This window comes from Myxine glutinosa, chromosome 4 (assembly GCF_964187855.1).
Source record: "Myxine glutinosa chromosome 4, kmMyxGlut1.1, whole genome shotgun sequence".
NCBI classification, from domain to species: Eukaryota; Metazoa; Chordata; class Myxini; order Myxiniformes; family Myxinidae; genus Myxine; species Myxine glutinosa.
This window is the reverse complement of record NC_136264.1, coordinates 72,286,293-72,313,792: the sequence shown is the minus strand read 5'-3', so window position 1 is coordinate 72,313,792 and position 27,500 is coordinate 72,286,293. Positions and strand designations below refer to the sequence as shown.

Below are 27,500 nucleotides of genomic sequence, written 5' to 3'. Positions count from 1 at the left end.
CTGAGCCGTCTCATCCTGGTCATTGGTTCATACTGAAGTCGAAAGAAACCAGAAGTGCCAACCCAGAGCAATGCTGCATTGTGGTGCACAGAACACTTCAAAGGAAGTAAAATTGAATTTCCCAAATGGAAGCATATTTGGAATTTCATGCTGCTGTGTTGTTGTTGTTTTTTTCTTCTCTTTTTCTTGCAAAGATAGCCCTGTAATTTAGTACTATGATCATACAGCCTGCCAGGAGATTAACAAGAATATGTATACAATAGTTGTAGCAAATGGCATTTTCCGGTCGACATTTCCGTGTGTATCTTTCACGGATCAATATTGCAGAGCTTCATTGTCGACTTCAAGCACATCTCTAAATGCTCACAAACAAGTTCATGCAGGCAGGAAGACGACTTTAAATTGCAAGTTGATGAGTCACACTGGTAGATTACAGCAGACCTGTCAACCTCCATTCAAGTCTTCATCGTTACACCATGTCACACATCAAGTCAGGGCCAGTAGCTCATAAAGTATGCATTGTTGGCCCAAGTCTTTCACAAATTAAGGCAGGAATTCGGAAACTAACAGGGTACGGCGATAACTCACGAGGTAAAAATTTTATGGTGAATAATTTGACATATTTGCCATAAAACACCGTGAGATCGTTTACCCCCAGCGGCAATCGATGCCAAAATATGGATCCCCAGCTTAACATCTCCATCCGATGGACGACACCACTCCGTGATGCAACACTCTGCGTGCAAAGCACCGATCTCATGCCGAGACTCAAACCCGAGATTCAGTATCCCAAAAGGTATTGCACTACGCACAACCTCTGCACAATCCTGTCGGACTACCTAACCCACAAAGTACAATTCTAATTTCATGCAAAATTCTATATTTATAAAAGATTTCTTTCAGGATAGAGTTACTCAACATATCGTTTGGATTACCATTGGTAAATATGTACACATACTTAAATTGAACAAAATCAATACAACATCACTTTTACAGTCAAATGAGAAAGCAACCTGAATCTCAAGTGCGAAGTCCAACTCTTGTTTCGTGGATCTTTCTGCAGTCTTTTTGAAAACAAATAACTCATTCCTGGTATCCTCTATGCAACAAAATACAAATTGGGCTTTATTGGGTCACACGGCAGTCACAATCCCTTCGCCATTTTAGAAAACGCTCTCCCAGTTAGGAGCAGGGCAAGCACGGACAGCAAGCACTGAAGACAGGAAGTAAATTAGGTAGGCCAATCTCTCTTGCCTCCCTTACCCCCACCCTATCCTTCCCCCCACCCTCCCAATCAATCAATCAATCAACCCTAAAAAGGGTAAAAAAAATACAAGAAATACTTCTTGTATAATTTTGAAAATTTTCAAGGGGACAAAATACTGAGTTTGTGGAGAGGTGATCAGGTCTGCAACAGCATAGGCTCACAGGGTATGTTAAATGTCTGGTTAAAGTAAAGTTTGCATACAACAGTCTGAGCACTAAGGTAGAGACAAGACAACATGTTAGAATTTTAGAAAGAAAAAAAAAATCAGAACAGCATGGATGTTTCGAAAGGTTATCATCCCCAAGCAAAACTTTAGCTTCAAAAAGATTTACTGTGAATGTTTTTGTACAAAGCACATGTTCTAAAATGAGACACAAACTTATGCCTGAAAGGCAATTGGACAAATTGTGGAACTATATAATTTGCAGGCAATCATGAACAAAGTTGCAAGCAGTTTGCTGTAATCTATGAGGGATGTTCAGAAAGTTCTACAAACGAGACTCATAGTAATGCAAGATGTCAAAAAAACGGACACAGCATACTGAGGCATGTAAACTACCGGTCAAAAGTTTTAAAACACCTCAATTTTTCCAGTTTTTATTGAAATTTACGCAGTTTAATGTCTCAATGTACTCTGAAATTAAGCATGGAACAAATAAACAATTGGAGATAAAAAATAAATCATAGAATCATTTTGTTTAACAAAATTTAATTTAAATTTTTGACTCAGCAAAGGAGCCACCTTTTGCAGATATAACCGCCGAACACACTCGTGGCATTCTTTCTACAATGAAAATCAAATATTGTTCGGGATGTTCTTCCCAACACTGTTCCAGAAGTTCCCACAAATGTGTTGCACTTGTAGGTTGCTTTGCTTTCACCCTCCTGTTCAGTTCATCCCAAACTAGCTCGATGGGGTTTAAGTCTGGAGACTGTGCTGGCCATTCCCTGATTTGAAGCCTACCGTCTTGTTCATTTTCCTCGAAGGTAGTTTTGACATAGCCTGGAGGTGTGTTTAGGGTCATTATCTTGCTGTAGGATGAACCCCTGACCAACTAGCGTATACCAGAGGCTATTGCATGGCGCTGCAAAATGCTGTGGTAACCCTTTTGGTTCAGCGTGCCAGTCACTCTGTGCCAGTCGCCGCCTCTGGATCCAGCAAAAGAGCCCCAGACCATCATGCTTCCTCCTCCATGTTTGACAGTTGGTGTCACACACTAAGGAACCATCCTTTCGCCTACTCGACGGCGTACAAAAACCCTGCGTGATGAACCAAAGATTTCAAATTTTGATTCATCGATCCACAAGACCTTCTTCCAGTCTTCAGTAGTCCACTGGCGGTGCTTCATGGCCCAGGCAAGCCTCTTTTTCTTATTTTGCCATCTTAGCAATGGCTTTCTTACTGCCACCCGACCTGTCAAACCTGCAGCTCGAAGTCTTCTCTTCACAGTTGAAACTGAGACTTGCTTACTTCGACCAGTGTTTAAGCTGTTGTCCTGTGAGCCGCCTATCACGCAAGCTGTTGACTCTCAGAAACTTGTCTTCCGATTCTGTTGTGGCTTTGGGTCTGCCAGACCTCTTCCTGTCAGAGTTCCCTTCAATTTCCAATATACTACTTCCTGCAGTGCAATATTGTCCAAATAATGCTTCAGAGGGTGTAATAACAGTCTGTTCCAATACTGCTTTTATACAGACAGGGGGTTTGTAATCAAGTAATCAGCAGAGGTTGGGACACCTGGAGGAATTGTTTGCATCAACTTTCAAGGCTTAATTTACTTACATTGCTGCAGAACAGCTGTAAGTTGTTGACCCATTACTTGTTCCCTGAGGAAGGCCTTTTTTTACAATATAACTGTGCAATTTACATTATTTTCCCGTTTTTTCGCACCTAAACTGTTTTTTAAACCTCGAGCAGTTTACTGCTTGCCTTTGTACCATTTCAGGTTATTCACTGGGCATTAAATTGCGTAATTTTCAATAAAAACCGGAAAAATTGAGGTGTTCTAAAACTTTGGACTGGTAGTGTATAAATAAATAAAAATGCACGTTTTATTACAAACTTTGCCCGGTGCTATTCTAATCCTGTTGGCATTTTGAAGAAATCAAATTGGTTTTTTTTGTCTTTTTTTGTGGGTGCCGAAATCACTTCCCTACACCCAATGAGGAAGCGGTCGAGGATCACGTAATATTGCCTTTCACATAGCTACAAAGGTTTAGGCACTGTAGAGCGATTTTTTAAAATCCACAAAAATCCAACTTTTGTTTTCAAAAAATTGGGAAAAAAAAATTTTTCTTGCACAAAACACTCCTGGACTCACCGATGAATCTCTGAAAGTTCATCTCTGAGAAAAATGTCGACACACACACACACACACACACACACACACACACACACACACACACACACACACACACACACACACACACACACGTATCGCTACTCTTATAGGATAGAATACATATTTATCTAATGCAAAATAGCTATTGGCCTGCGGAAGCTAACTGGAATGAAAATGAATGAATGATCGTTTTAAGGCCATTTTCGCCGCTAGAGCGGGGGTTAGCCTTGCGGGCCCCATGACAATCATGGTTCCCTGTTTCAGGCAATGTTTTTATGGCCGGATGCCCTTCCTGACGCCAACCCTTGGTCGCCTCTTACGATGCGCAGGGATACGGTGTACCTATTCTAACCGGGGTACACACCGGGATTCGGAAGCGGAAGCTAACTGGGAAGCAGTAAAATGGCACGTGAGACCAGGTCTACTGTTGCTATAAAAACAAGACAAAAAGTCTAATAGCGGAGTAACCAGGCTTGTAAAATATTATAAACAACAAACACACATCATTGGCTTTTTAAATAGTCGCTAATGCTGTTTATAACATTAAACAAAGAAATTTGGAGGAATCCCGACATCCGTGAGGTAAGTTTTACTTACAGAACTGAGCGAAGATCTACTGTAATCTATATACTCCACAGGGGTTGGCGGTGTGCTCATTTACCAAGCAGCTAGCTGGCGCTTGCCAAGCCAGTCGTTCCTTAACGGTTTTGAATGGAGTGCTTGCTCGAATGCTTAAACCACTTGGCGATCTCTCCACAAGAAACTTGGTAAATGAACACACACCCAATGTTCTTGAGACCCGGCCATAGAGAGACTGTAATCTATATACCCCAAAGAGGAATGACCTTTCCTGCCGAACTAGAATTGAGCGGGCGTTTACGCCGTAATGACATCATATACGTAATGACGTAGCATGACGGCCACAAAACTGCCACTACTTTAAAATATACAAGATATATATATATATATTTAACCTCCAGTACGTTTGCAGTCACTACAGAGGGATTAGTGTTACGATTAGATTTACTATAATAATAACGTTACGTTATTATTACGAAAATTATATATATATATATTTTAAACCGAGATGAATCACTTACTTCCGCGGTTACACCGCTTCAATCCATCAACTTTCCATTCACGACATTGGCATTGAAGTGTTATGGTTATATTTACTATAATATTATTATTATTACAAAAACGATACCACTGAAACGATACCACTGTATTAAGAAACATGGGATTAATTTGTCCGAAGCGGAAGGTGAGTCATAATGCCGAAGGCCTATTCGTACCTATTGTTATGGTTATATTTACTATAATATTATTATTATTACAAAAACGATACCACTGAAACGATACCACTGTATTAAGAAACCTGGGATTAATTTGTCCGAAGCTGACGGTGAGTCATAACGCCGAAGGCCTATTCGTACCTATTGTTATGGTTATATTTACTATAATATTATTATTATTACAAAAACGATACCACTGAAACGATACCACTGTATTAAGAAACCTGGGATTAATTTGTCCGAAGCGGACGGCGAGTCATAACGCCGAAGGCCTATTCGTACCTATTGTTGGAAGAGACGTAACGCCGATGCTTTCGATATTTGATGATCATTTTAACAATCGGTTTGTTTGTGTTTCACACTGAATGAAAAACGTAAAGGTAGAGCATGGCGATTGTGATATATGACAGGTTCGACGATATGGTCGGCATGAACAACATAAATCAACATGGCGGTCTGTGGAGAGTCAGCCGCGTACGTCGTAATGACATCAGACGTAATCACATCACCCTGTCATGTGACAAGATTCTCAGCTCTGATTGGTATACATTTGAGGGGACATACATACATACAGACGGACAAACACTGTTCTAGACGGCCCTGCCCGATGGGCTACGCCGTAAAAACTGTCATCCTGGTGTTTCACAGGCAGGATGATCATCAATGTGTGTGCTGTCCCTCCAATGGACGTTAAACTGTGTCCTGTCTGCCAGTATTAGTTGTTGGATGCTAAAGATCCCACGGTGTCCTTTGTGAAGATGAGGTGAGCTATCACCAGCACCATGAACAAATTGCAAATTCCTGCCCTACCTACGCCTAACAAGGCAACGGCAAACCACTCAGTATAACCCTTGCCTAGAGACTGCTTCGGCAGCACCGTCGCTCTGTAACAGAGTACGGTACATTAGAATCAGAATATATGTATTAGATGCTTTCATAACGTTGGCGTATCTTTCATTATTGTGAGCAATTCATTCGTAGAACATTTTTGAACGCCCCGCAATGCCGCATAGTACGTAGCAATAGAATGCCGGCACATGGAGAGTGCCCTGCCCAGGGTCTCAAGATGGAAACAAGACACTGGGTGGCAGGGCAGGGGATAATTCTGGCCCTCGCTGGGCTGGAATTGTCTCAGACAGAGTCGCTAAGCCGCTTGGGGTCCGGAGGCAGAGTGCGGTCAGCACGCAACACAATGCCAGGCCCTGAGCGATCGGTAAGACAATGCCGTGTGCAAATCTGCAAGGCAATCCTGTGGAGCACAGGCCCGGTGGGCCAAAATGGCCCGACAGCTTCCTTTCTGGCGAGGTAAGCAACATGCTCGATCTCAGCCTTTTCACAAACCCTGGTCTGAAAAATCACCACCTATCATACTCTCTCAACCCAAATATCACACAAGGTCGATGTTTCAAACCTTCTTTTTGTGAGTGAAGAATTGTGCAGGTGTGAGCACAAAACCAGAGCAAAGAAAATATTTGGATTGACGTTGCCACAAAGGAGGATTAAGGCCTCTGTTAGCCGATCTGGAGTCATTAATTAAACACGGATTCAAAGGGCACCGTAGAATAGCTCAGCAAAAGCACAAAGATAAAATGAACTCGGACGCTTTCAGCAAAATGACGATAATGAGGCCGAAAAGCCAAGTAGTGTACAGAATTTGTATCACAGCTGCTTGCAGGTATATCCACGAGTGCACAACTCATTATTTCTACACCCAAGTCTACAACGGCCCATTCGCAAAGAAATATCATGCATAAGCTTTTCAAAACTTGAACATCACAACTTTCCAACAACATTTCTAACTCCATAATTTTACCCAACATCACCCAAACTTAAAATTCTTCAATCTTCCTTTTAAATCATTGTAACACAATCGCCCACCCCATCACCCCTGCTCCCAATGACAACTGATAGGAGCATTGCTCTTCTCCCCTTAAACATCTTCTCTCCCACACATACATGAACTACAAGACTGGAAACTGGAAATGATACGGATTTCAAACAATCGAGGATTCAGAACAAGCAGGCAGCAATAACACCCCTGCCCCCAAACTCCACTACCCCAGATGCTATGTTCGTTTCCCTCTTCTCTCTTTTCCTCATCCTGTTCATAGATCCTATTGTTGCATCCACGTGTCCCACTGCCCCCCCCCCCCCCCCCCCCATCAGCCTGAAACCCTCGACTACCTTGCTCTTCAAGAAGCCCAGACTTTGTAGGAAATAAATAAATAATGCTCAAACACACGAGCGGTTCCTCAGCGGTGGTGCTGCTGCTATCACTCAAAACAAACATAGCACCCCCCATACACATGTACTCATTCAACATTTCCCAGATTAAAATTAAATAAATAATGCAGGAATAAAATAATGAACAAAACAATCACATTTCATCAGGAAGGCTAATAAACAGGAAAAATCTACCTCTCTCATTCCTGGAGGATTTTTCCTTTTAATAGAATTCAAGCCATACAAAGAGGATTACCAAACATGTGACGGCAACCATCACATGAGTGAGGAGGTACTAGCCAGTCATCTTAGAGATGTCATTGCTGCCCGCTTGTTCTACAAGTGTTCGAATTAGAACACAACGCAAGGCCGGTTTGATGCATTACTTCAAGTGCAAGTGTTCATTGACATTCCACTGTTGGGATTAGAGGTTTAGGTGTGGCTCGGTAGGGAATTCGAGCACGAGAAATCATCTTGGCAGGATTAGGCCGCAGCGTTTTAACAATGCTGACAATCGGACAGGATGTACCAAGTGGATATTTCACAGATTTGCGGCACACAAAGGGAACAAGATACAAGAATGTTTCAAGGATGAAAACAAAACGGTTAGTTTTACAATATTGTGAATATTATTATTATTATTATTATTATTATTATTATGAAGGCATATTCAATATGTGAACGTGCATAAACAAGCACCACAAGAAGCAGACCATCCATTTTTGGAATGATTTTCTAATTCGACCCATCAGTCGGAATCTCACACTCAAAGTCCAAGATATCACTCGTACACAAATAAATTATGCGTAAACTACACGATGCAATGTGAATAATTATTATTATTATTAATATTATTATTATTATTATTATTATACTGTACTGCACAAAAGAAAGGTCATGCAATCGACACAGACACTAGCACCGTGCCATGAATACTCCACCCTTCCATCTTAACGACCCGCACTCGTGTTTTCACGGTCCGTTCAAGATAAACCAAGACTGAAACAAAACCCACAAAATATAAACAACTATTTGCACACGGCCTGCACACTTCTACGTTTTGGCAAAATGCACAAACACCAAGCAACGGCACTCATACTTACTCAAATTGAGAACACCAAATAGACTCTGCACAAAGGTCATTTCTTTTTCCGATACATTAATGTGCAAATACTAAGACCACGTGACTGCGTATTTGTTCAAAAATCATTTCAAATTTAACCCCTACCTAAATATTGCAGCATGGCACATGAACACAACTTCACAGCACAGCACTGCACTGCACTATGCCAACATGGAAAACAACTATTCCAGTATACAGGGTGTTTCTAAAGTCCGGAATCATAAATATTCATCTCCGTCACCGAAGGTGGATGGAGATTATGTTTTCACCCCTGGCTGTCATATCTCAAAAATTTGTGGACGGATTTTGAAGAAACTTGGTGGAGAGGTTGCGTATGTGACATTGTGACAAGGACGAATCGATTCGATTTTGGGGAAGATCTGAATATGTATTCGCATAAGAGGATTATTTAATTTTTTAAGTGATTCGTCACCACTGATGTATCGGGCAAAAAGCGATTTATAACATCATATTTTTAAATGTTGTGGACAAGTTATGACTAAACTAGGTGGATAAGTTGGAGAGATGACAAGAACAAGCCGATTAGATTTTGGTTTAGGTCCGAATATAGATCCGGCCTATCAGTGGGATACAAAACAAACTGTTCAGCCTGGCAGGGTATGCACTCTACCGGGTGCCGTTCTAGTTTTGTTTTTGTTTTGTTTTTTTGTACGATGCCTTTGAGTTCAGATTTAATGTCACTTGGCTTTTTCCTTTTGGGACACCTGAAATCAGTGGATAATACCATGAGAGCACGTGCTATTGAAGATGTAAATTAGAAAATCAGAAACGAATGTGCTAAATCGATGGATCAATGTTAATAAACATTCAAAGAAACCTACATACAATAGTTGATAGATGTATGCATGTCGGTGGCTCGCAGTTTGAGCAATTATTACAGTAAAATTGTTAAATAAATACCCCCATGATTCCAGACTTTTTAAACACTCCGTTTTTTCTCTGTGAAAACAATCTCTTGAGAATTAAAGGAAGAATTAAAAAAATCCAATCCAAGCATCTCATCTGTCCCATGTGAGATGCAAAATGAACACAGCAATGCAGGGCAATTGAGAATAAGCACGGGGAATTGGGCAGGTAGGGTACAGCTGATTAAGGATTTGCCATACATTATCAGTTTTTAAAAAATTAATAAACTATATAGGAACCTCCGCAATCATCAAACATTTCATTAAACTATTTAAAACCCTTAAACTGTGGATCACAGTCGAGACAGGCGTTACACTTTAAATGATCAGTTCATAATGGACCAATTAAATAAGTACACAAACAAAGAAGTAGACAAATTTTGGTCGTCGTGTTTTCCGAATGATTTATATGGGGTATACACATCTCCCGGTACCATTTATTTGCCCAATGAAGATGGATGGAGAACAAAGCTTGATAAGGCAGTGCATAACAGCCAATTCCAATATACCAAGTAGCACATGATTTATTATTGGTCTATATAACCCGACCATTATTATTTATTAAAATTTTTTACCTTTAATGCTGCAGAATCAACAATTTGTCACGTCAAATCCACCTCCACATAATCACCTTTGATTTCAATCCCTTGACATACTTGTTGCTCAAACTTATCCTTGCTGTTGCGGCATGACCTGCATAGCATCTGTGATCCACTGATGAAGTTCGCTGATGCTGTGAGGCACTTCCAGGTTTTAAGCTGACCCCACAGATAAAAGTCGCATCGTTACACTCTTCTTTTTCTTACCATAATACAATGTAATAAGCGAAAAGTTCCCTTAAAAATATTCAAGATATGCATTCTTGAGAGAATTTTATTTTTGGGTCATCCTAAATATATGGGTCTACCACGACAAGCCTACCAGTGTCGGTGAACTTCACCAGGTGATTACAGACATTCATTCATGTGATTCTCCAAGAGCAACTCCAAAATGAAATGGAGGAGTCCAAGCTTTGAATAAATCAAGTGATCACAATCGAAGGAGGTGTTGTTGTAGTGCATCAAATGTGCCAAGTTAACGATTCTTTGGCATTGACAATCATCTCCAAATAAAATATTGAGGGTAGTGGGGGCGAGGGGCAATTAGTCTTGGGAAGTGTGCCCATTTAACGAAATAATATCATATTTTATGCAGGTCAAGCTTCAAATTGAAACCGAAGGGGAAAAAGTTGTTTCAATGTATTACAACTCGATCAACAAATCCAAAACCTCACCCATAAATAATCTGTGAACAGGGCCTATTTATTTCTCACTAGAGACTGGTTGGTAGTCTTTTGAGTATCTACCATCACTCGTCCCATCTTTCTCTCCCATCCATTTCTAGCCAAAGCCCTCATTCCATCCGTAGCTCTAACAGCGTGTATTCGTTCATCCACCTCCACCCCCCCTCCAACTACCACTATTCATTTGCCTTTCAAGGTTCAAGCTTTTTGCTCACCTGCATTCCTTTATCCTTCCATTTTCCAGCCTGTGGAATCACCTCCATATGTCGCTCCAATCATGTTCCTTCCTTCACAAATTCAACATTTAAGCTCCCAACTATCTTACCTCGTCTTTCATTTAAATTCCCATTAATCTCCGACTACACCACACCTATTTTACCTGGTCATTTTTGGATGTACAAATGTACACATTTATTCCCTTTTTCCAATCAAAATTCCCCCAACCTCCATAGTTCTTGCTCCTCTATGAAGTTCCCAGTGGATCAAAGATACAATGCAGCATCAGCAAACTTCAACAGTGGATCACAGATACTCGACTTTGGAATAAAATAAAACACCTTGTTATTTTGAGCAATACAAATGTAAACCTTCTTTTTAAGGTTGAAAGAGTTGCAGTGCGAAACACAAACAGTGAAAATGCTGGCTTTGCTGGCTGTGCTGGGCTCACCGGTCGTGCCCCTGGGGATAAAGAGCCGTTTGTGAGGTATGGACTTGCAAGCTCGGGGAACATAAGGAAGGGATACCCAGCATATGGGGGTGCCCGGAATAGGCCACCATCCGACCGTTTTCCTGTGAAAAGAAAAAGTATAGACAAAGGAATAATACTTGTATACGACATTGCATTTAACAATTTGTTTTGAAAAAGAAAGGAAACTGGTGAGGGAGGGGTGAACAAGACAGGAAGTAAATGGAGATGAGCAGGAGAAAACAACGGTGGATGAAGAGGAAGGGAGGAGAAGGAAGAGGAGTGAAGGAAAACATGCAAGACTGGGAGGCTAAATATAAGGAAGGGGGAATGTCGGATATGGATGATAAAGACGGAAAAGAGGATAAAAATACAAGAAAGACAAAGTGGTGCTGGCATAATGGTTAGAGACTCGGTGGTGTCCCCTAACCACATTTTAACTTAACTCGGTGGAGTCTCCAACCACATTTTAACCTGACTCAGTGGTGTCTCTAGCCACATTTCAACCTGACTCAGTGGTGTCTCTAACCAGATTTTGACCTGACTCAGTGCTGTAATGGTTAGAAACTCGGTGACGTCCCAAACCAGATTTTAACCAGAATCGGTGGCATAATGGTTAATGCATCTGCTCTAAGTTTGGGAGGTTGTGGTTCGAACCCCAGCTGCCGAATCATACCAAAGACTAAAATAGAGCACAAACAACCATAAGGTGACAATACTAATGCAGGCTTTGATGGGCCTAATGGCCTTCTCTTGCATCAACGTCCCTTGTAAGAGAACTTATATTTTAAGCGAAGGGAGAGTAAGCATGACAATGAGCGAGAAACAAGAGAACCAAATGACAAGGTGAAACAAGAAAAGGAAAACAAAAATTGGAGAGTTGAAAAGGGTACAGCAACAAGTGAAGAAAAAAAAACAATGAAAGAATCAGAACGCAAGTTGAGAATTAAGAAAGAGTAGAAAAACAAATAATCCCACATAGGCGCGCGCCCACGCGCACACGCGCACGCACACACACACACACACACACACACACACACACACACACACACACACACACACACACACACACACACACACACACACACACACACACACACACACAATCCTGGAAATATAAACATTTTATTATTTAATACTAGCTGAATGCACCCGGCGTTGCCCAGGTTCTTTTTGAATGAATTTAATCTTCTGTACATAGGTCTGACGTTAGCCCAGTATCAGTTAGTGCTCAGCGATTCCTTGTTCTTTCTTCTGTCGGGCCCCACGAGAAAGAATTTTGAAAGCATGTGTTGCAATCAGTCAGATATCCCTATTAAATGCATAAGTTGTACTTCAAGATAATTTTGAAAGAAGAAGAAGATTTATTACGAAATGGGCCTAGCCCGGCCGAGGCGGCCTCGCCACCGAGCCTATAACCTTCCCAGGGCCCGTCCCGACATTTTTTGTTTCAGAGGTTTCCTCCTATCTTTCACCATTCAGGAAATTGGCGCGTGCTGACAAACAAACAAACAAAAACTTTCTTTTATATATATAAATAAATATATATAGAAGAAGATAGAAGATGGAAGATAGAAGATAGATTAGCCATGAATACAACTACTCCAAAAAAGGGTGAGTTGTTATGTCACTAAGGAAGGGGGAAACCTTGTGGGGTCTTGCATTAAACGACGATGAGGTAAATTGTGTAAATCTGCTCGTTAATTGACAGAAGGCTGGCATCATACTAAAATATGGCAATTCTCGTCATGTGGGTATGTATGTCTGAACTGTATAGAATCGAAAACTGATCAGTCAATTTATCTCAGATTTTGCAAGAGTGCTCCGGAAACCACGATTCAGGTCATGAGCATGAAATAATCCCCTCCACTATCCCTTCCTCCCCCCCCCCCCTCCCTGCCTGCCCACCCACACATTGCAATTTTCACCTGGGCACATACAGTTCAAGTGGTTTAACCACTGACCCCTGCCAGAGAGGAGTATTGAGATTGGTGAGAAATGACGACAGACATGGTGTAGTGCAAGTGAACCCAGACACCACTTTTCGGTCAAAGCAGGCGTGGGTGTTACTGAGTGTCTGAAGGATGACAAAACGTAGACCAGAGAAGGAATATGTATTAAATGATCACCTTTTTGGTGCTCTGATCCAAGCAGTTACTCAAGATGTCCTGACCCCATCCATAACCCATATACCATGCGATATTCCACAGTCTATAAATATATTTGATAGTCAGGTAATAATACATTTATATCTCAAAGTCCTCATCTTTCAAGAAATTTATGAATAACGCTGTCACAACAATTAAATAATGAATATGGTAACGAGCAAAGGAAGGATATTAAATGAAGACAGAAAAATAAACTGAAAGGCAAGAGGGAAAGAAGATACAAGTAAAAAAGATGGAGAGAATAAGAAAGCCTAAAAAAGCGAGAGACAAACAACTACAAGTCAAAATGAAGGAAGGGACAAAGACCATGGAAGGAAAAAGGGGGTGGGTTATAAAAGAGGGGAAAGAGTGAAAGAAAAATACGATGGAGGTCTGGAGGAATAGGTGGAGAGGGGATGTACGTGGGGAACACAAAAGAAAATCATACAGAAATGAAAACAAAAAAGCACCTTCATCCAGTGGTTCGCGAGCCTTGTTTCGGAAAGAAGTAGTAAGTTGGGCTTGTCGAGGCCGCTCCACCTGGAAAAAAGAAGCAAATAGTAAGGAAAATGCTCAAAAATAAATATAAAACAATTCAAGTGTGTGGAGAGAGAGAGGGGTCGATAGAAAAAGGAGGAAAGACTGAGAGATTAAGAGAGAGCGATAGAGAGAGACAGTGCAAGACATCGATAGAGAATGCGAGACATCGATAGAGAAAGGGAGAGAGAGAGAAAGAGAGAGTACGAGACATCGATAGAGAGAGAGTGCAAGACATCGATAGAGAGAGTGCGAGAGAGTGCGAGAGCGAGAGAGAGAGAGAGAGAGAGAGAGAGGGAGAGAGAAAGAGAGAGAGAAACAGAGAACGTTGGAGAATAAAATGTTAAGACCGTTTATTTTGTAACAAGACAGACAGCACAGTCCAAAAAATAAAATAAAAACACATATTTACAGAAAGAGAAAGAGTAAAAGGCATCCCAATTCCTGATGTAATTCAAAGGTGATGTTCAATTACAAATCATCCACAAAACAAAGCCTTGCTAATACACCATTTCCTCTGAAAATGTTTGACATTCTCATTATTCACGTAATAATTAAATTCTAACCCAAGTCGTGCTGTAAAAACGCCCTTAAAATAGGGAGGACATAAAAACCATAGCTGTTATCAATTTAAACTTTTCGTGATTCATATATTCCACATTTTACAGAGGCAACCAGTAAATTAAGGAGAACACCAAATCCCTACAAGAAGGGCTAAAAACACCAAATATAAACATATATGTTGAGTGAGGGAAAAAAGGCAAATGGTTAAAAAAGATGTGAAAGTATAAATAAATAAATAAATAAATAAATAAATAAATAAAGAGGAGTTAATCTTTTGCACTGTATGTAGGCATGAAAAGGATTCTCTTCATCACAGAAATGACAAGTTAATGGCAGCGAGCTATTAAGGTGGTGAAGAAAGGTATTGGAAGGGAGGGCCTCATGTGCGAACCTCCACTGAAATTCTGCCAAAAGACAATATGTGGGTAAAGTATACATATTAGGCCAAAGTGGAGCAGCAGGAGACCCTGGTCGCTTTAACCACAAGGCCAAGTGTGTCACTCCAGAGAAGGATGAGATTTGTCTATCGAGAAAGAGCTTGTGAATCCCAGACTTAATCAACACCAGGATACATTTTAATACAGTTTTGGATCAAGGCATAACTGAGGAATACAGGAGAAAATGTGGTTTAAAAAGGGATTCTTTGGAGAAACATCCGGCAATGACAAGCCTCAAGCAAGGGACGAACACCAAGACGTTTCCAAGCATCCAGCAAACTACGATAGAACTTCGGAAGTGAAACAAAAATAACACGATCAAGATCCATTAAAAACTGCCGATTTATTTCACCGGCCTATTGCAACAAAAATGGGCAAAGGGGCGCCAGGGCAGCTGTTCAGCATGCAGCAGTCCATGCACAGACTGCGGGTGAAAAGCAGTAACCCGCCCAGACACATCAATAATACCTTGGCCACCCTCCTTCCGAGGGTGGTGCAGTATACCAGGCCAAAACCAGCGGTGGCCACTCCAAAAGACGTTCATCAAAGCTCGTTGGATGGCAAGGATCAGGTTCTTGACGTTATGCCACAATCCTGCTGCTATCAAATTATTAACAACAACGGTACGTCCTCGTTAAGAAAGACCTCAGTAGTCCTGCTCATGCTTTCAAACGATACAAATATGGTCTACCGCTCCTTCCCAATGCTTCATTTCCATCTCACGACTACCAATATGAACTCCACATATTTAACCCTGGCCGTTTTCCAGACTAGATTCTGTTGGAGTAAAAGTGGTAGTATTAATGAGAGAGTATTTTTTACCATACCACAAGGCTTCACTTGTATTCCAATTAGCCTCACCAGAGGAGGCTGCAGAAAAATCTTTTAAACAACAAATGAAATGCAGCAACACTGTTTGGGCCTTTAATTAAGACGCAAACATATTCAGCATAAGCCGTCACCACAAATTCTGAGCCTTCTACAATCCCCGTATATGAATGAATGAATGAATGAATGATCGTTTTAAGGCCATTTTCCCCGCTAAAGCGGGGGTTAGCCTTGCGGGCCCCATGACAATCATGGTTCCATGTTTGAGGTAATGTTTTTATGGCCGGATGCCCTTCCTGACGCCAACCCTTAGTCGCCTCTTACGATGCGCAGGGATACGGTGTACCTATTCTAAATCGGGGTACACACCGGGATCATTCATCCCAGCAAGCTGGTACTCAATTTGCCGACCTCGGAAGGATGACAGGCTGAGTCAACCCCCTTGGCGTTAATTCAGCGATCGACCGGGATTCGAACCCAGGATCCTCGGATCCCAAGCCGGCACCCTAACCGCTAAGCCAACACCAGGCTTTCTACAATCCCCGTATCCCAAGGTATATTCACTGCCTAATAGATGCCAAGAGTGGTTCAAGGGCGACCGCATGTAGAAGACCAGAGAGGGAACAACCTTGACAAATACCTGGCCAGAAATGAAAGGGGGGCATAAACTGTTTTTAACTTTCAACATACAGTAAGTAATGGTTTTACATACAAGATTCATGTTTCTCCAAAATCCAACCTCTTTAGAACGGAATACAAGTGCCAATGATCAATACGATCAAAAGCCTTAGTTTGATCAGGAAACAATAACCAAAATTTTCTGGAGTAAGTATGGTATTCTGATCCTGCACGATGGACGAGTTCAGAAACACATTTGGGGGGGGGGGGGGAAATGAATTGAGTATCCCATTATAACATGTGCCATATTCCCGACCCCGTTAACAAAATTTAATAAGCTTGATTATGCAGTGCACAAAACAGAGTGGAATACTCCTCTATGTGATAATCATGATAACAATTACAAAAGAGAAAATTAAATGAAAAATGTTATCTTGGCTTTTTATAACCAGACTCGATGGTGTAATGTTTATATCCGCCACCCAAGGTGGATGTAGGTTATGTTTTCACCCCTGTCTGTCTGTGAACAGGATATCTCATAGAGTTGTGGACGGATTCGGACGAAACTTGGTGCACAAGTTGGGTGTGTGACAATGAAGAATTGCTTCAGTTTTGGTGAAGATCAGAATCCAGATTCGGATACGAGAATTTAGAATTTTTCAAAAGTGATTCTTCACCATTGAGTGATAGAGCCAAGAATGATACAAAGCACGATATCTCAAAAAGTTGTGGATGACTTGTTACAAAACTTGGTGGATGAGTTGGTTAAGTGAGAAGAACAAGCCAATTAGATTTTGATTCAGGTCTAAATCCAGATCCGATCTTTTAGCGGGATAAAAAACGTAAAGCCTGGCGGAGGTATGCTCACTACCGAGTGCCGTTCTAGTTTGTATCTGCTCTGAGCCTGAAAGGTCAGTGCTTCAAACCCCGGACAAGTCGTACCAAACACTTTTTAAATGGCATGTGCTTCTTTGCTTGATGCTCAGCATTTAAAAAGGATAGTAGTCAGGGCCCTTAAGGATATTTTTGTTCAAATTCTTCCAAAAGCATCAAATTTGGCGCAGATGTTGCCCATGCCATACTCTTTCGATTTTTGACGGGCGCCAAGGGCGGTATGATCCGGGGACCATACCGGTCCATCCCGCCATGTCACCTGACCTATGACGTCATAATTAGGATATGCATCCAATCACATGGCGTACTATAAGTGGTCAAAGTTCAAAATGAATCGATCGAAAAATGAAGGCAGGGATCCATTTTTAAGGTTTTCATAAAATCCAATATGGCCGCCAGGTCACATGACCTATGACGTCATATTTATGACGTATACAATCATGTATACATGAACCCGGATCATGATCGCACAAAAATTAAACACAAGGATATGGCATACAGTTCATAAAACATCAAAATCCGTACCTTTGTAATTAGACTGATGAACTGCATATGCCTGAAAATTAGGAAATGGACATGTAAATATTTCCTCTAATTGTCAAAAATAAGGTCAGAGTTCGATTACCCAACCCAGAAACATAAAATGGTGAACCTCGCGTAAATCTTGACAAAAAACTCAAAAACCGACATGTTTGACTCAAAAATGACCTTTAAGATGACCTTGAGGGTTAACCTTGACCTCGGATCATCAGAATAACATCATAATTGGATTCCTCGACCTCGAAAACCCCTGAAAAGTGGTATCATACATGATTCCAACCCTTTTGGTTATTTAACTGATTTTCCTCTAATCCGGGTGGCGGCCATTTAGTATTTCGCCAATATGGGGCCCCCGAGGGGGGGGGGGCGCCCGTCTTGGCGCCCGTCAAAAATCGAAAGAGTATGGCATGGGCAACATCTGGGCCAAATTTGGTGCTTTTGGAAGAATTTGAACCAAACGGCCCCAAAATATCCCTAAGGGCCCTGACTATAGAGAATGGACAAACAACCATAGGTTAGCAACCGTTGCACAGACTTGATTGAACTAATGGCCTCCTGCATTGAAGTTTCTTGTAAAGGAACTCACTATACAAAATACTCGGTGGTGTGATGCTCAGAGCATCCCCTCTGTGTTTGAGAAGTCATTGGTCGATTATTACCAAAGATTTTGAAATTGGTAAATGCTGATTATTTGTGCTTTAGATAAAACAGTACGACACTCACCAAACTTTTGAAGAATTCCCTTTTGTAGAAAGCGCAGAAGGTTTGATAAAGACAATCTTAACAGATGGAGTGTCGATGGACAAGACCGGAACAAACTGGTAATTTCCCAAAATTAACCAGTTTTGTACAACAACGTTTGCAAAGCGTGCTGGTGACAAGAAAATAACTTTGTGACTCGTCCGGAACGCAGCACAAATATTTTCACACTCATAAATACTGGACTTTTGAAACAAGGAAATATGCTCCAGAATGCTTTCCGTGCATGCACAGACATCCCTGGGATCAGAAGCCATTGGGGCCATTCTGGAGTATTTAATGCATGCGAGATAAGGATTGTTAGCTAATATGGCTCACAAAGCTTCCAAAAGAGGTCGAAAATACTTAGAAAAGGGGTGTGCCTCTGCATAAGGAAAGAGTTGGAGAACTTTCTCAGCTCACGGACAGGGCTGAGATTGTGCAGCTGCCCACACTGCCAACTCCCGACGATGTAGAGCCTTGCATGACCTGAGAAACTGTGGGTGGGCACGTGCTACCAACAACACCTTCGACGATCACTGCCTGTGAGTGAACTTTGAACATTGTGGGACTGCCTACTCTGAACATTGCAGGCTTGGTGATTTATTTAGACAAACAGAGAGAGAGCAAGCCAGGCAAAACAGACATTGAGATTGAAAGAGACAGCAATTGAGCCAGAGGGAGAGTGAGTGAGCCAGACAGACAGAGGGCAAGAGACAAAGAGAGGGCGTGAGACAGACAGAGAGGTCACGAGACAGACAGAGAGGTCGTGAGACAGACAGAGAGGTCGCGAGACAGACAGAGAGGTCGCGAGACAGACAGAGAGGTCGCGAGACAGACAGAGAGGTCGCGAGACAGACAGAGAGGTCGCGAGACAGACAGAGAGGTCGCGAGACAGACAGAGAGGTCACGAGACAGACAGAGAGGTCACGAGACAGACAGAGAGGTCGCGAGACAGACAGAGAGGTCGCGAGACAGACAGAGAGGTCGCGAGACAGACAGAGAGGTCGCGAGACAGACAGAGAGGTCGCGAGACAGACAGAGAGGTCGCGAGACAGACAGAGACAGGTCGCAATACAGACAGAGAGAGGTCAAGAGACAGACAGAGAGGTCGCTAGACAGACAGAGAGAAGGCGCGAGACAGACAGAGAGAGGGCGCGAGAGCCAGACAAAGAGAGAGAGAGAGAGAGAGAGAGCACTCGAACCAGAGAGACAGTGCGAAAGCCAGAAAGAGAGCGTGCGACCAGACAGAGAGAGACAGCGTGCGAGCCAGAGAGAGAACGAGCCATCAGAAAGAGCGTATGAGTGAGCTAGACAGAGTAATTGAGCCACACAGTGAGCAAGAAAGAGAGAGGGAGACAGAGAGAATGAGCAGGCCAGAGAGCAAGCGAGCCAGACAGAGAGAGCGAGGCCAGAGAGAGCAAGTGAGCCAGGGAGAGTGAGCAAGCAAGACAGAGAGAGAGAGAGCGAGCCAGACAGCGAACGCAGGCAGACAGAGCGAACGCAAGCCAGACAGAGCGAACGCAAGCCAGACAGAGCGAACGCAAGCCAGACAGTGCAAGCCACACAGCGAGTGAGCCACACAGCGAGTGAGCCAAACAGAAGGTGAGCCAAACAGAAGGTGAGCCAGACAGAAGGTGAGCCAGACAGAAGGTGAGCCAGACAGAGAGAGCGAGCCAGACAGAGAGCGAGCCAGACAGAGAGCGAGCCAGACAGAGAGCGAGCCAGACAGAGAGCGAGCCAGACAGAGAGCGAGCCAGACAGAGTGAGCCAGACAGAGTGAGCCAGACAGAGAGTGAGCCAGACAAAGAGAGAGAGCCAGACAAAGAGAGAGAAAGCCAGAGAGAACGTGTGAGCGAGAGAGAGGGTGTGCGAGCCAGAGAGCGGGCGTGCGAGCCAGAGAGAGGGCGTGCGAGCCAGAGAGAGCGTGCGAGCGAGAGAGAACGTGCGAACGAGAGAGAGGGCATGCGAGCCAGAGAGAGGGCGTGCGAGCCAGAGAGAGGGCGTGCGAGCCAGAGAGAGGGCGTGCGAGCCAGAGAGAGGGCGTGCGAGCCAGAGAGAGCATGCGAGCCAGAGAGAGGGTGTGCGAGCCAGACAGAGAGCGTGCGAGCCAGACAGAGAGCGTGCGAGCCAGACAGAGAGCGTGCGAGCCAGACAGAGAGCGTGCGAGCCAGACAGAGAGTGTGCGAGCCAGACAGAGAGCGTGCGAGCCAGACAGAGAGCGTGCGAGCCAGACAGAGAGCGTGCGAGCCAGACAGAGCGTGCGAGCCAGACAGAGCGTGCGAGCCAGACAGAGCATGCGAGCCAGACAGAGCGTGCGAGCCAGACAGAGCATGCGAGCCAGACAGAGCATGCGAGCCAGACAGAGCATGTGAGCCAGACAGAGTGAGAGCCAGATAGAGAGAGAGCCAGACAGAGAGTCATACAGACAGAGAGTCATACAGAAAGATAGCCAGACAGACAGAGAAATGCAAGGGCTTGTGCCTGACAGTGTGAAGGGGCGTGAGTCTAACAAAGAGAGAGGGCAGAGGCGTGAGCCTGACAGTGTGAGAGAGCCAGATAGACAGACGCAAGCGATATAGACAGAGAGGAAGCAAGACAGAGCGTGAGCCACACAGACACAGAGCGTGTGAGCAAGCGAGCCAGGCAGAGCGAGAGAAACAGAAAGAGAAAGCGTGAGCGAGCCAGATGGAGAGAGTAAGCAGGAGAGAGAACGAGCGAGACAGAGACCCAGCACTAAAGTAGAGAAAAAGATAAAATTCTCACCCTTTTTTTTTTTTTTTACTCACAACAAATGACTACGTTTATACTTGTAAGTTATTTACCAGATTGCACAAGCAAAATTTCAGATAATCCCGTTCCCGTGTCATGACATGTTCAAATGAGATAACCTCCAGTGAATTTAAGGTCATTTGGGCATTCGATGATGGAAGTTATGATTTGTACAACTGCGAATATCAAAACGTTTGCTCAGTCGCCAATGCAGTGCTGATCACGGATGTGGAAAAAACAATAACGGCCGATATCATCTTATCCTTCATTTCCTCTAGAAATGGTTCCCGGAAATAAAAACTTTCAACAACATTTGTGGCGTACAAGTAATAGTTGGATAACATTTCCACGAGCACTTGCACTTGCCCAGAATGTTTTGAACCACAGTATGCGTCTGCTCGTATCCACGTACAATGTTGTGCACCAACAGAGAGACTGTGGTGGATCGTACGGTGGAATCCTCATCATACAATGTATTATGACGTGACAATATGACTTGTGTGGTATTTCATGTTGGGGGTAGATATCATGTTGGAAGATAAAACGTAATCGTCGGAAATAATCAGAGGAATAGATTTCCTCTGGTTCGGATCAGAGAGAACTCAGAGAAAGCGCGTATCAAGTGCAGCAGGGAAGACCTTCTCCAAAAGAACGCTCCATATCTGTGCAGAAAAGCAAGTGCTCCACACGACGAAGAATTAATGTTTCGGAATCATTACAAATAGAAAAAGAACAGATTGCATTGTGAACTCCGCAACATCTCTGATTATATCTAAAATCCTCCATCAACACTGGGGAGGAAACATGGACAGACATTTCATCTGGAGAGCCCTGCGTTTGCTAAGTTACCTTCTGCTTTGGCAGGTGTATCAATCACACCGATGTATAAACAATAAAATAAAATAAAAATGTTTCTGATGTGCTGTTTAGCTCCATTACTGTGTGTTTCTGAGTTTATTCCCATTTTAGATAACAAGGAATGTTACAGATTTTAATTACCCTCGCCAGAGGAGAAGGTATTGCATTTGGGTTCATTTGTTTGTACGTTTGTTTGTCCACACAGAAGGGAAGTGTATTAATTATATTAGACCCCTTAGAACCCCAAAGACCCCTCAGACCCTTTAGAACCCAAAGAGCCTTTGAAACCCCTAAGAACCTCTATAACCCAAAGACCATTTAAAACCTCCAAGATCCCATAGCCCCTTTACAACCCGAAGACCCATTAAGACCACAAATACACCTCAGAACCCAAAGACCCCGAGGACCCGAGAGATCCTGATGACCCAAAAGACTGTGAAGACCCAAATGACCCGTAAGTCCTCGAGGACTCATAAGATCCCGAGGACCCACAGGACCCCGAAGACCCAAAAGACCAATGACTCATATGACCCTGAGAACCCAAAACCAAACGACACCACAAGACAGACGACCAAAAAGACCACGAGGACAAAAAAAAAACAAATCCCCAGGACCCCAAAGACCCTAAGGGCACAAAGGAAACAAAAAAAGAAAACACACAAATACGTCCTGGCGAGGGTCTGCAATATGATTGCCGTTTCTTGTTTTTCATTTTAAAAGTTGCAAACTGTTGTTTTGTCATACAATTCGTCTTTAGTGACCCAGATGTACGTGCTTTTTTATTCCAGGTTTGTGCTGTGTATAAAAACAGTAATAACGTATGTCATTACTAGGTACAGTAGATCGTGTCTTGAGACCACCCATAGTGCCAAGCACCTAAGGGCATCTCTCAAAACAGGTGGTTTTTCATTAGGAGGACACTCGAGACACCACACAGCACATGCTTTACCGTAACACATGTACTTTACCCTTTGCATGACGAGTCTGGAGTCAATTTCAATAATATCGTATGCTAATTGATATCAGATGGCAATAAAATGCATTGAAGTCTGCAGCACACCTATTGGTACACACCAGGTGATAAGACAACAAACTATTTTCATATAATGTAAATCCCGAGTCACGTCGACCGATTGAACAATATCTCCGACCCCCCAATCAGTGTCGTGTAAACACCATAACAACAGAAAGCTCGATGTGTAATCCCACAAATCCTATGGTCCTTTCATGTTGACGTTGCTGTGTATTTATGCCTGCGAAACACCAGGATGACAGTTTATAGCTGGGGCAGGAGTCAAACCCAAGCTAGCCGGCTTAAAGGAGAGTGTGCATACCTATAGGCCAACCTGCCAGGCGGTCTTTCATAATAATAGCTACCCAAAATTCCTTTATACTTGTCACAGACTACCGGAAAAGCAATTTTTCAAAAACTGCAGTCGTGAAATTGACCGAATCCTGTGATTGCTGGTTGTAACATTGACCGGATTTAATGGCTGTTGGTCACGTGTTTAACAGGTGCAATCAAAGGAAAATATGTGTGTGCATTACACAAGTACACACAATCTGGAAGCCTTTTGAGAGGCAGGATCCACTGCACACACACACACACACACACACACACACACACACACACACACACACACACACAAAACCTGAATACCTACATTTTCTTTATAAATGCAGGTACGGTATATCCATCTTGACTACTTTACTTGAGAAACACCCCCTCCCCCCCCCCCCCCCCTCAAAAAAAATTGCTTCTCTGGCCGCAAATATGCAAGTTGTCGCTGCAAAATTGAATCCATTGCTGGGCCTCCCACTGGTCTCAGTGTTTATGCAGATTCATTCTTGCGTGTTAACCGGGGATGGCAGGAGAGTCTAGAGGTACGCAGACTCACCTCTGTACTGTCTATCCTGGGTTTGAACCCCGATTCCCGACCCAGCTATAAAAGGTCATCCTGGTGTTTGACAAGCAGGATGATTTATCAACGTTTGCCGTCGCTCGGATGGATGTTAAACGGGCGTCCCATCTGCCAGCATTCGGGCCAAATACTTACCCTTGCCATCCCCGCAAGAACGGTAATAACTGTGGCTGTTAAAGAAGAAGATTCTAGTATGTTAACCATTATAGTCCAAAAGCAACACTGCAGTCTTATTCCCATGCATGATTTCTCACTAATGTGACATGTACAACCTCAGCATCTGATGCACTTGCTGGGAATATGGCGGACTCGGATTCACGAGGCTCCTGCGCAAGCACCACGCATGAGGGCAGGTATCAAAGGCAGGTATCACACAGGTGAAATTTCTGCTCATTAAAGATTCTCGATCTGTGACAAAATTGAGTCCAAAAATACTGAGATCGTTCAGACAGAAAGGAGGAGCAAGACAGAGAAGAGAGGAGATCCCTCTTCAAGGAAGTAACCCCTAAAATGGGCAAGTTAACACAAAGAGAGAGAAAAGAAGAAATAAAACGAGAGGAAAAAAAGGAAAATGGAAATGGTGGAGATGTTCGTCTAGAATTAACGAGGACCACCATCCAGAAGGAACACCATGCAACAGTCGTGGACTTTCATAGTCAGTGGCTTTATCTCAACAGATTCAACAAAATGGAATACCAGCCTTTGTGAAGACAAGTGTCAGTCTACATCAGCAGACAAGTCAGACAATGGAATGGCTTTTATCAACTGAAACAGATAAGTGTATTCATAGTCAGTCATAGTCGGTCATTTTATAATCAGTTAGTATCAGTCATAGTCAGTCATAGTCATTCATAGTCAGTCATTTCATAGTCAGTGTCATTCATAGTCATAGACAGTCATTTCATCGTCAGTTAGCATCAGTCATAGTCAGTCATTTCATAGTCAGTGTCATTCATAGTCATAGACAGTTATTTCATAGTCATTCATAGTCAGTAATTTCATAGTCAGTTAGTATCAGTCATAGACAGTCATTTCATAGTCAGTTAGTATCAGTCATAGTCAGTCATTGCATAGTCAGTTAGTATCAGTCATAGTCAGTCATTGCATAGTCAGTTAGTATCAGTCATAGACAGTCATTGCATAGTCAGTTAGTATCAGTCATAGTCAGTCATTTCATAGTCAGTTAGTATCAGTCATAGTCAGTCATTGCATAGTCAGTTAGTATCAGTCATAGACAGTCATTTCATAGTCAGTGTCATTCATAGTCATAGACAGTTATTTCATAGTCATTCATAGTCAGTAATTTCATAGTCAGTTAGTATCAGTCATAGACAGTCATTTCATAGTCAGTTAGTATCAGTCATAGACAGTCATTTCATAGTCAGTTAGTATCAGTCATAGACAGTCATTTCATAGTCAGTTAGTATCAGTCATAGACAGTCATTTCATAGTCAGTGTCATTCATAGTCATAGACAGTTATTTCATAGTCATTCATAGTCAGTCATTTCATAGTCAGTTAGTATCAGTCATAGTCAGTCATAGTCATTCATAGTCAGTCATTTCATAGTCAGTTAGTATCAGTCATAGACAGTCATTTCATAGTCATTTCATAGTCCATTAGTATCAGTCATAGTCAGTCATAGTCATTCATAGTCAGCCATTGCATAGTCAGTTAGTATCAGTCATAGTCAGTCATTTAATAGTCAGTCATAATCAGTCATTTCATAGTCAGTCATTTCATAGTCGGTCATTCTCGGTCATAGTCAGTCATTTCATGTTGGGTCATCATCAGTCATTTCATAGTCAGTCATTTCATAGTGGGTCATCCTCAGTCATTTCATAGTCGGTTATTTCATAGTCGGTCATTTCATAGTCGGTCATTTCATAGTCGGTCATTCTCAGTCATAGTCAGTCATTTCATAGTGGGTCATCGTCAGTCATTTCATGGTCAGTCATTTCATAGTGGGTCATCATCAGTCATAGTCAGTCATTTCATGGTCGGTCATTTCATAGTGGGTCATCGTCAGTCATAGTCATTTAATAGTTGGTCGTCATCAGTCATAGTCAGTCATTTCATGGTAAGTCATCGTCAGTCATTTCATGGTAAGTCATCGTCAGTCATAGTCAGTCATTTCATGGTCAGTCCTGGACAGTGGTTTATCTCAACAGCTTCATCAAAATGGAATACCAGTTTTTGTAAAGACAAGTGTCAGTCTACATCAGCAGACAAGTCAGACAATGGAATGGCTTTTATCAACTGAAACAGATAAGAATATGTTAACTGTCATGGGAGGCGAGATGCAGCAGACGTTGAGACTTTGCTCTTCCTCAGATCAAGATATGACCATTCATTTATTTATTTATTTATTTTCCTCTGACGAAGGGTGAAACGCTCGAAACATCGGCTGCATCTCGTCTCCTATAAGGGTTCGCATAATCATGTGTTTTCAGGTGTCACAGGCTAAAATTGTCAATATCAAACTTAGAATGAATGAGTATGAGTGACTTAATGACTAATTGAATGATATTTGAATGAAGAATAAAAAAAATTAGTGATGTTTATTCTTGCGAAGCCAAGAGTGGTGAAAACAAAAACCTTCTAAAGACTGAAAAAGCTAGAAATGGAATTAAAAATTGGAAAACAAATAAATCCATAACGATTAAAAACAAGAATAAACATCAAAAGGAGGAAATCGCAAAGTCCAGCGAAGATAATGCATTTGGCAGACTTTGCATATCATTAGCATAATGAGTGGATTAACCACTCACAAGGAAGAACGAGCCGGGATGAACAACCAACCCAGAGAGTCCCGCGCAGCGCTGTTTGTGCCCTAATGGCTTCATCAGCAGAGACAAAACGGTCAATAAGAAAGTTTTCCTGACTTTTATACCCGCGAAGGAAACTCCTGGAGTGCGAGGGGACCGAAACGAAATAGCACAGCGAAAGAGTCGGGGGAGTCTCACGGGAAGAGGGAGTTAACGACAAGAAGCAGAGATCGGCGAAGGAAAGAAAGGAGGGAAGGAAATGAAAGCTGAGAGGAGCGAGCGGAGCGAGAGGGACGTGAGGATAAAGAAAAGGGCAGTAGTTGCGAGCGGGCGGTGCCGACTTCGCCCCAAGTTGTTGACGTTCTACCCGAGCCGATGACGATTACCTCAGAGTCCGACGAACTGCTCTGGTTCGTCTCGGACTCGTTGACGAGGGACGACTTGAGGTCGGCGAGGTCGCTTTCGGCACAGTTCTCTTCGTTCACCTTGTCTTGCTCGCCCTCGTCCTTGAACGCGATCATCTCGTCCGTGGCGCCCAAGTCGTCTCCTCCGCTCGAGCCTGAACCCGCGGTCCCGCTCGGCTGCGGCATCGTGCCGGGAGGGACGCGGACCCTCGGGATCCCTCTCCCAGGGAAGCTTTCCCTGTGGCCACGTCCCGCGGCGGAGGTCCTTCGGATCCCCGCGAACTCGTCCCGCACTCGACGAGCCTAAGCGGAGTCGCGGCCTCCACGGCCACAC

General features: G+C 42.9%; 1 protein-coding gene across 6 annotated transcripts in view; it reads right to left on the bottom strand.

Moving 5' to 3' along the window:
- LOC137424762 (transcription factor 7-like 2) overlaps window positions 1-27,500 on the bottom strand; it is a 384,171-nt gene that overhangs the window by 356,641 nt on the left and 30 nt on the right. For all 6 annotated transcript variants that reach the window (XM_068112547.2, XM_068112536.2, XM_068112539.2 and 3 more), the window contains exons 1-3: window positions 27,149-27,500; window positions 13,758-13,827; window positions 11,123-11,244 (exon numbers count right to left, since the gene is read on the bottom strand). The exon at window positions 27,149-27,500 is cut by the window's right edge. In XM_068112547.2, coding sequence (XP_067968648.1) covers window positions 11,123-11,244; window positions 13,758-13,827; window positions 27,149-27,352 — 396 coding nt within the window. In that variant the 5' untranslated portion in view covers window positions 27,353-27,500. The remainder of the gene's footprint in view (window positions 1-11,122; window positions 11,245-13,757; window positions 13,828-27,148) is intronic.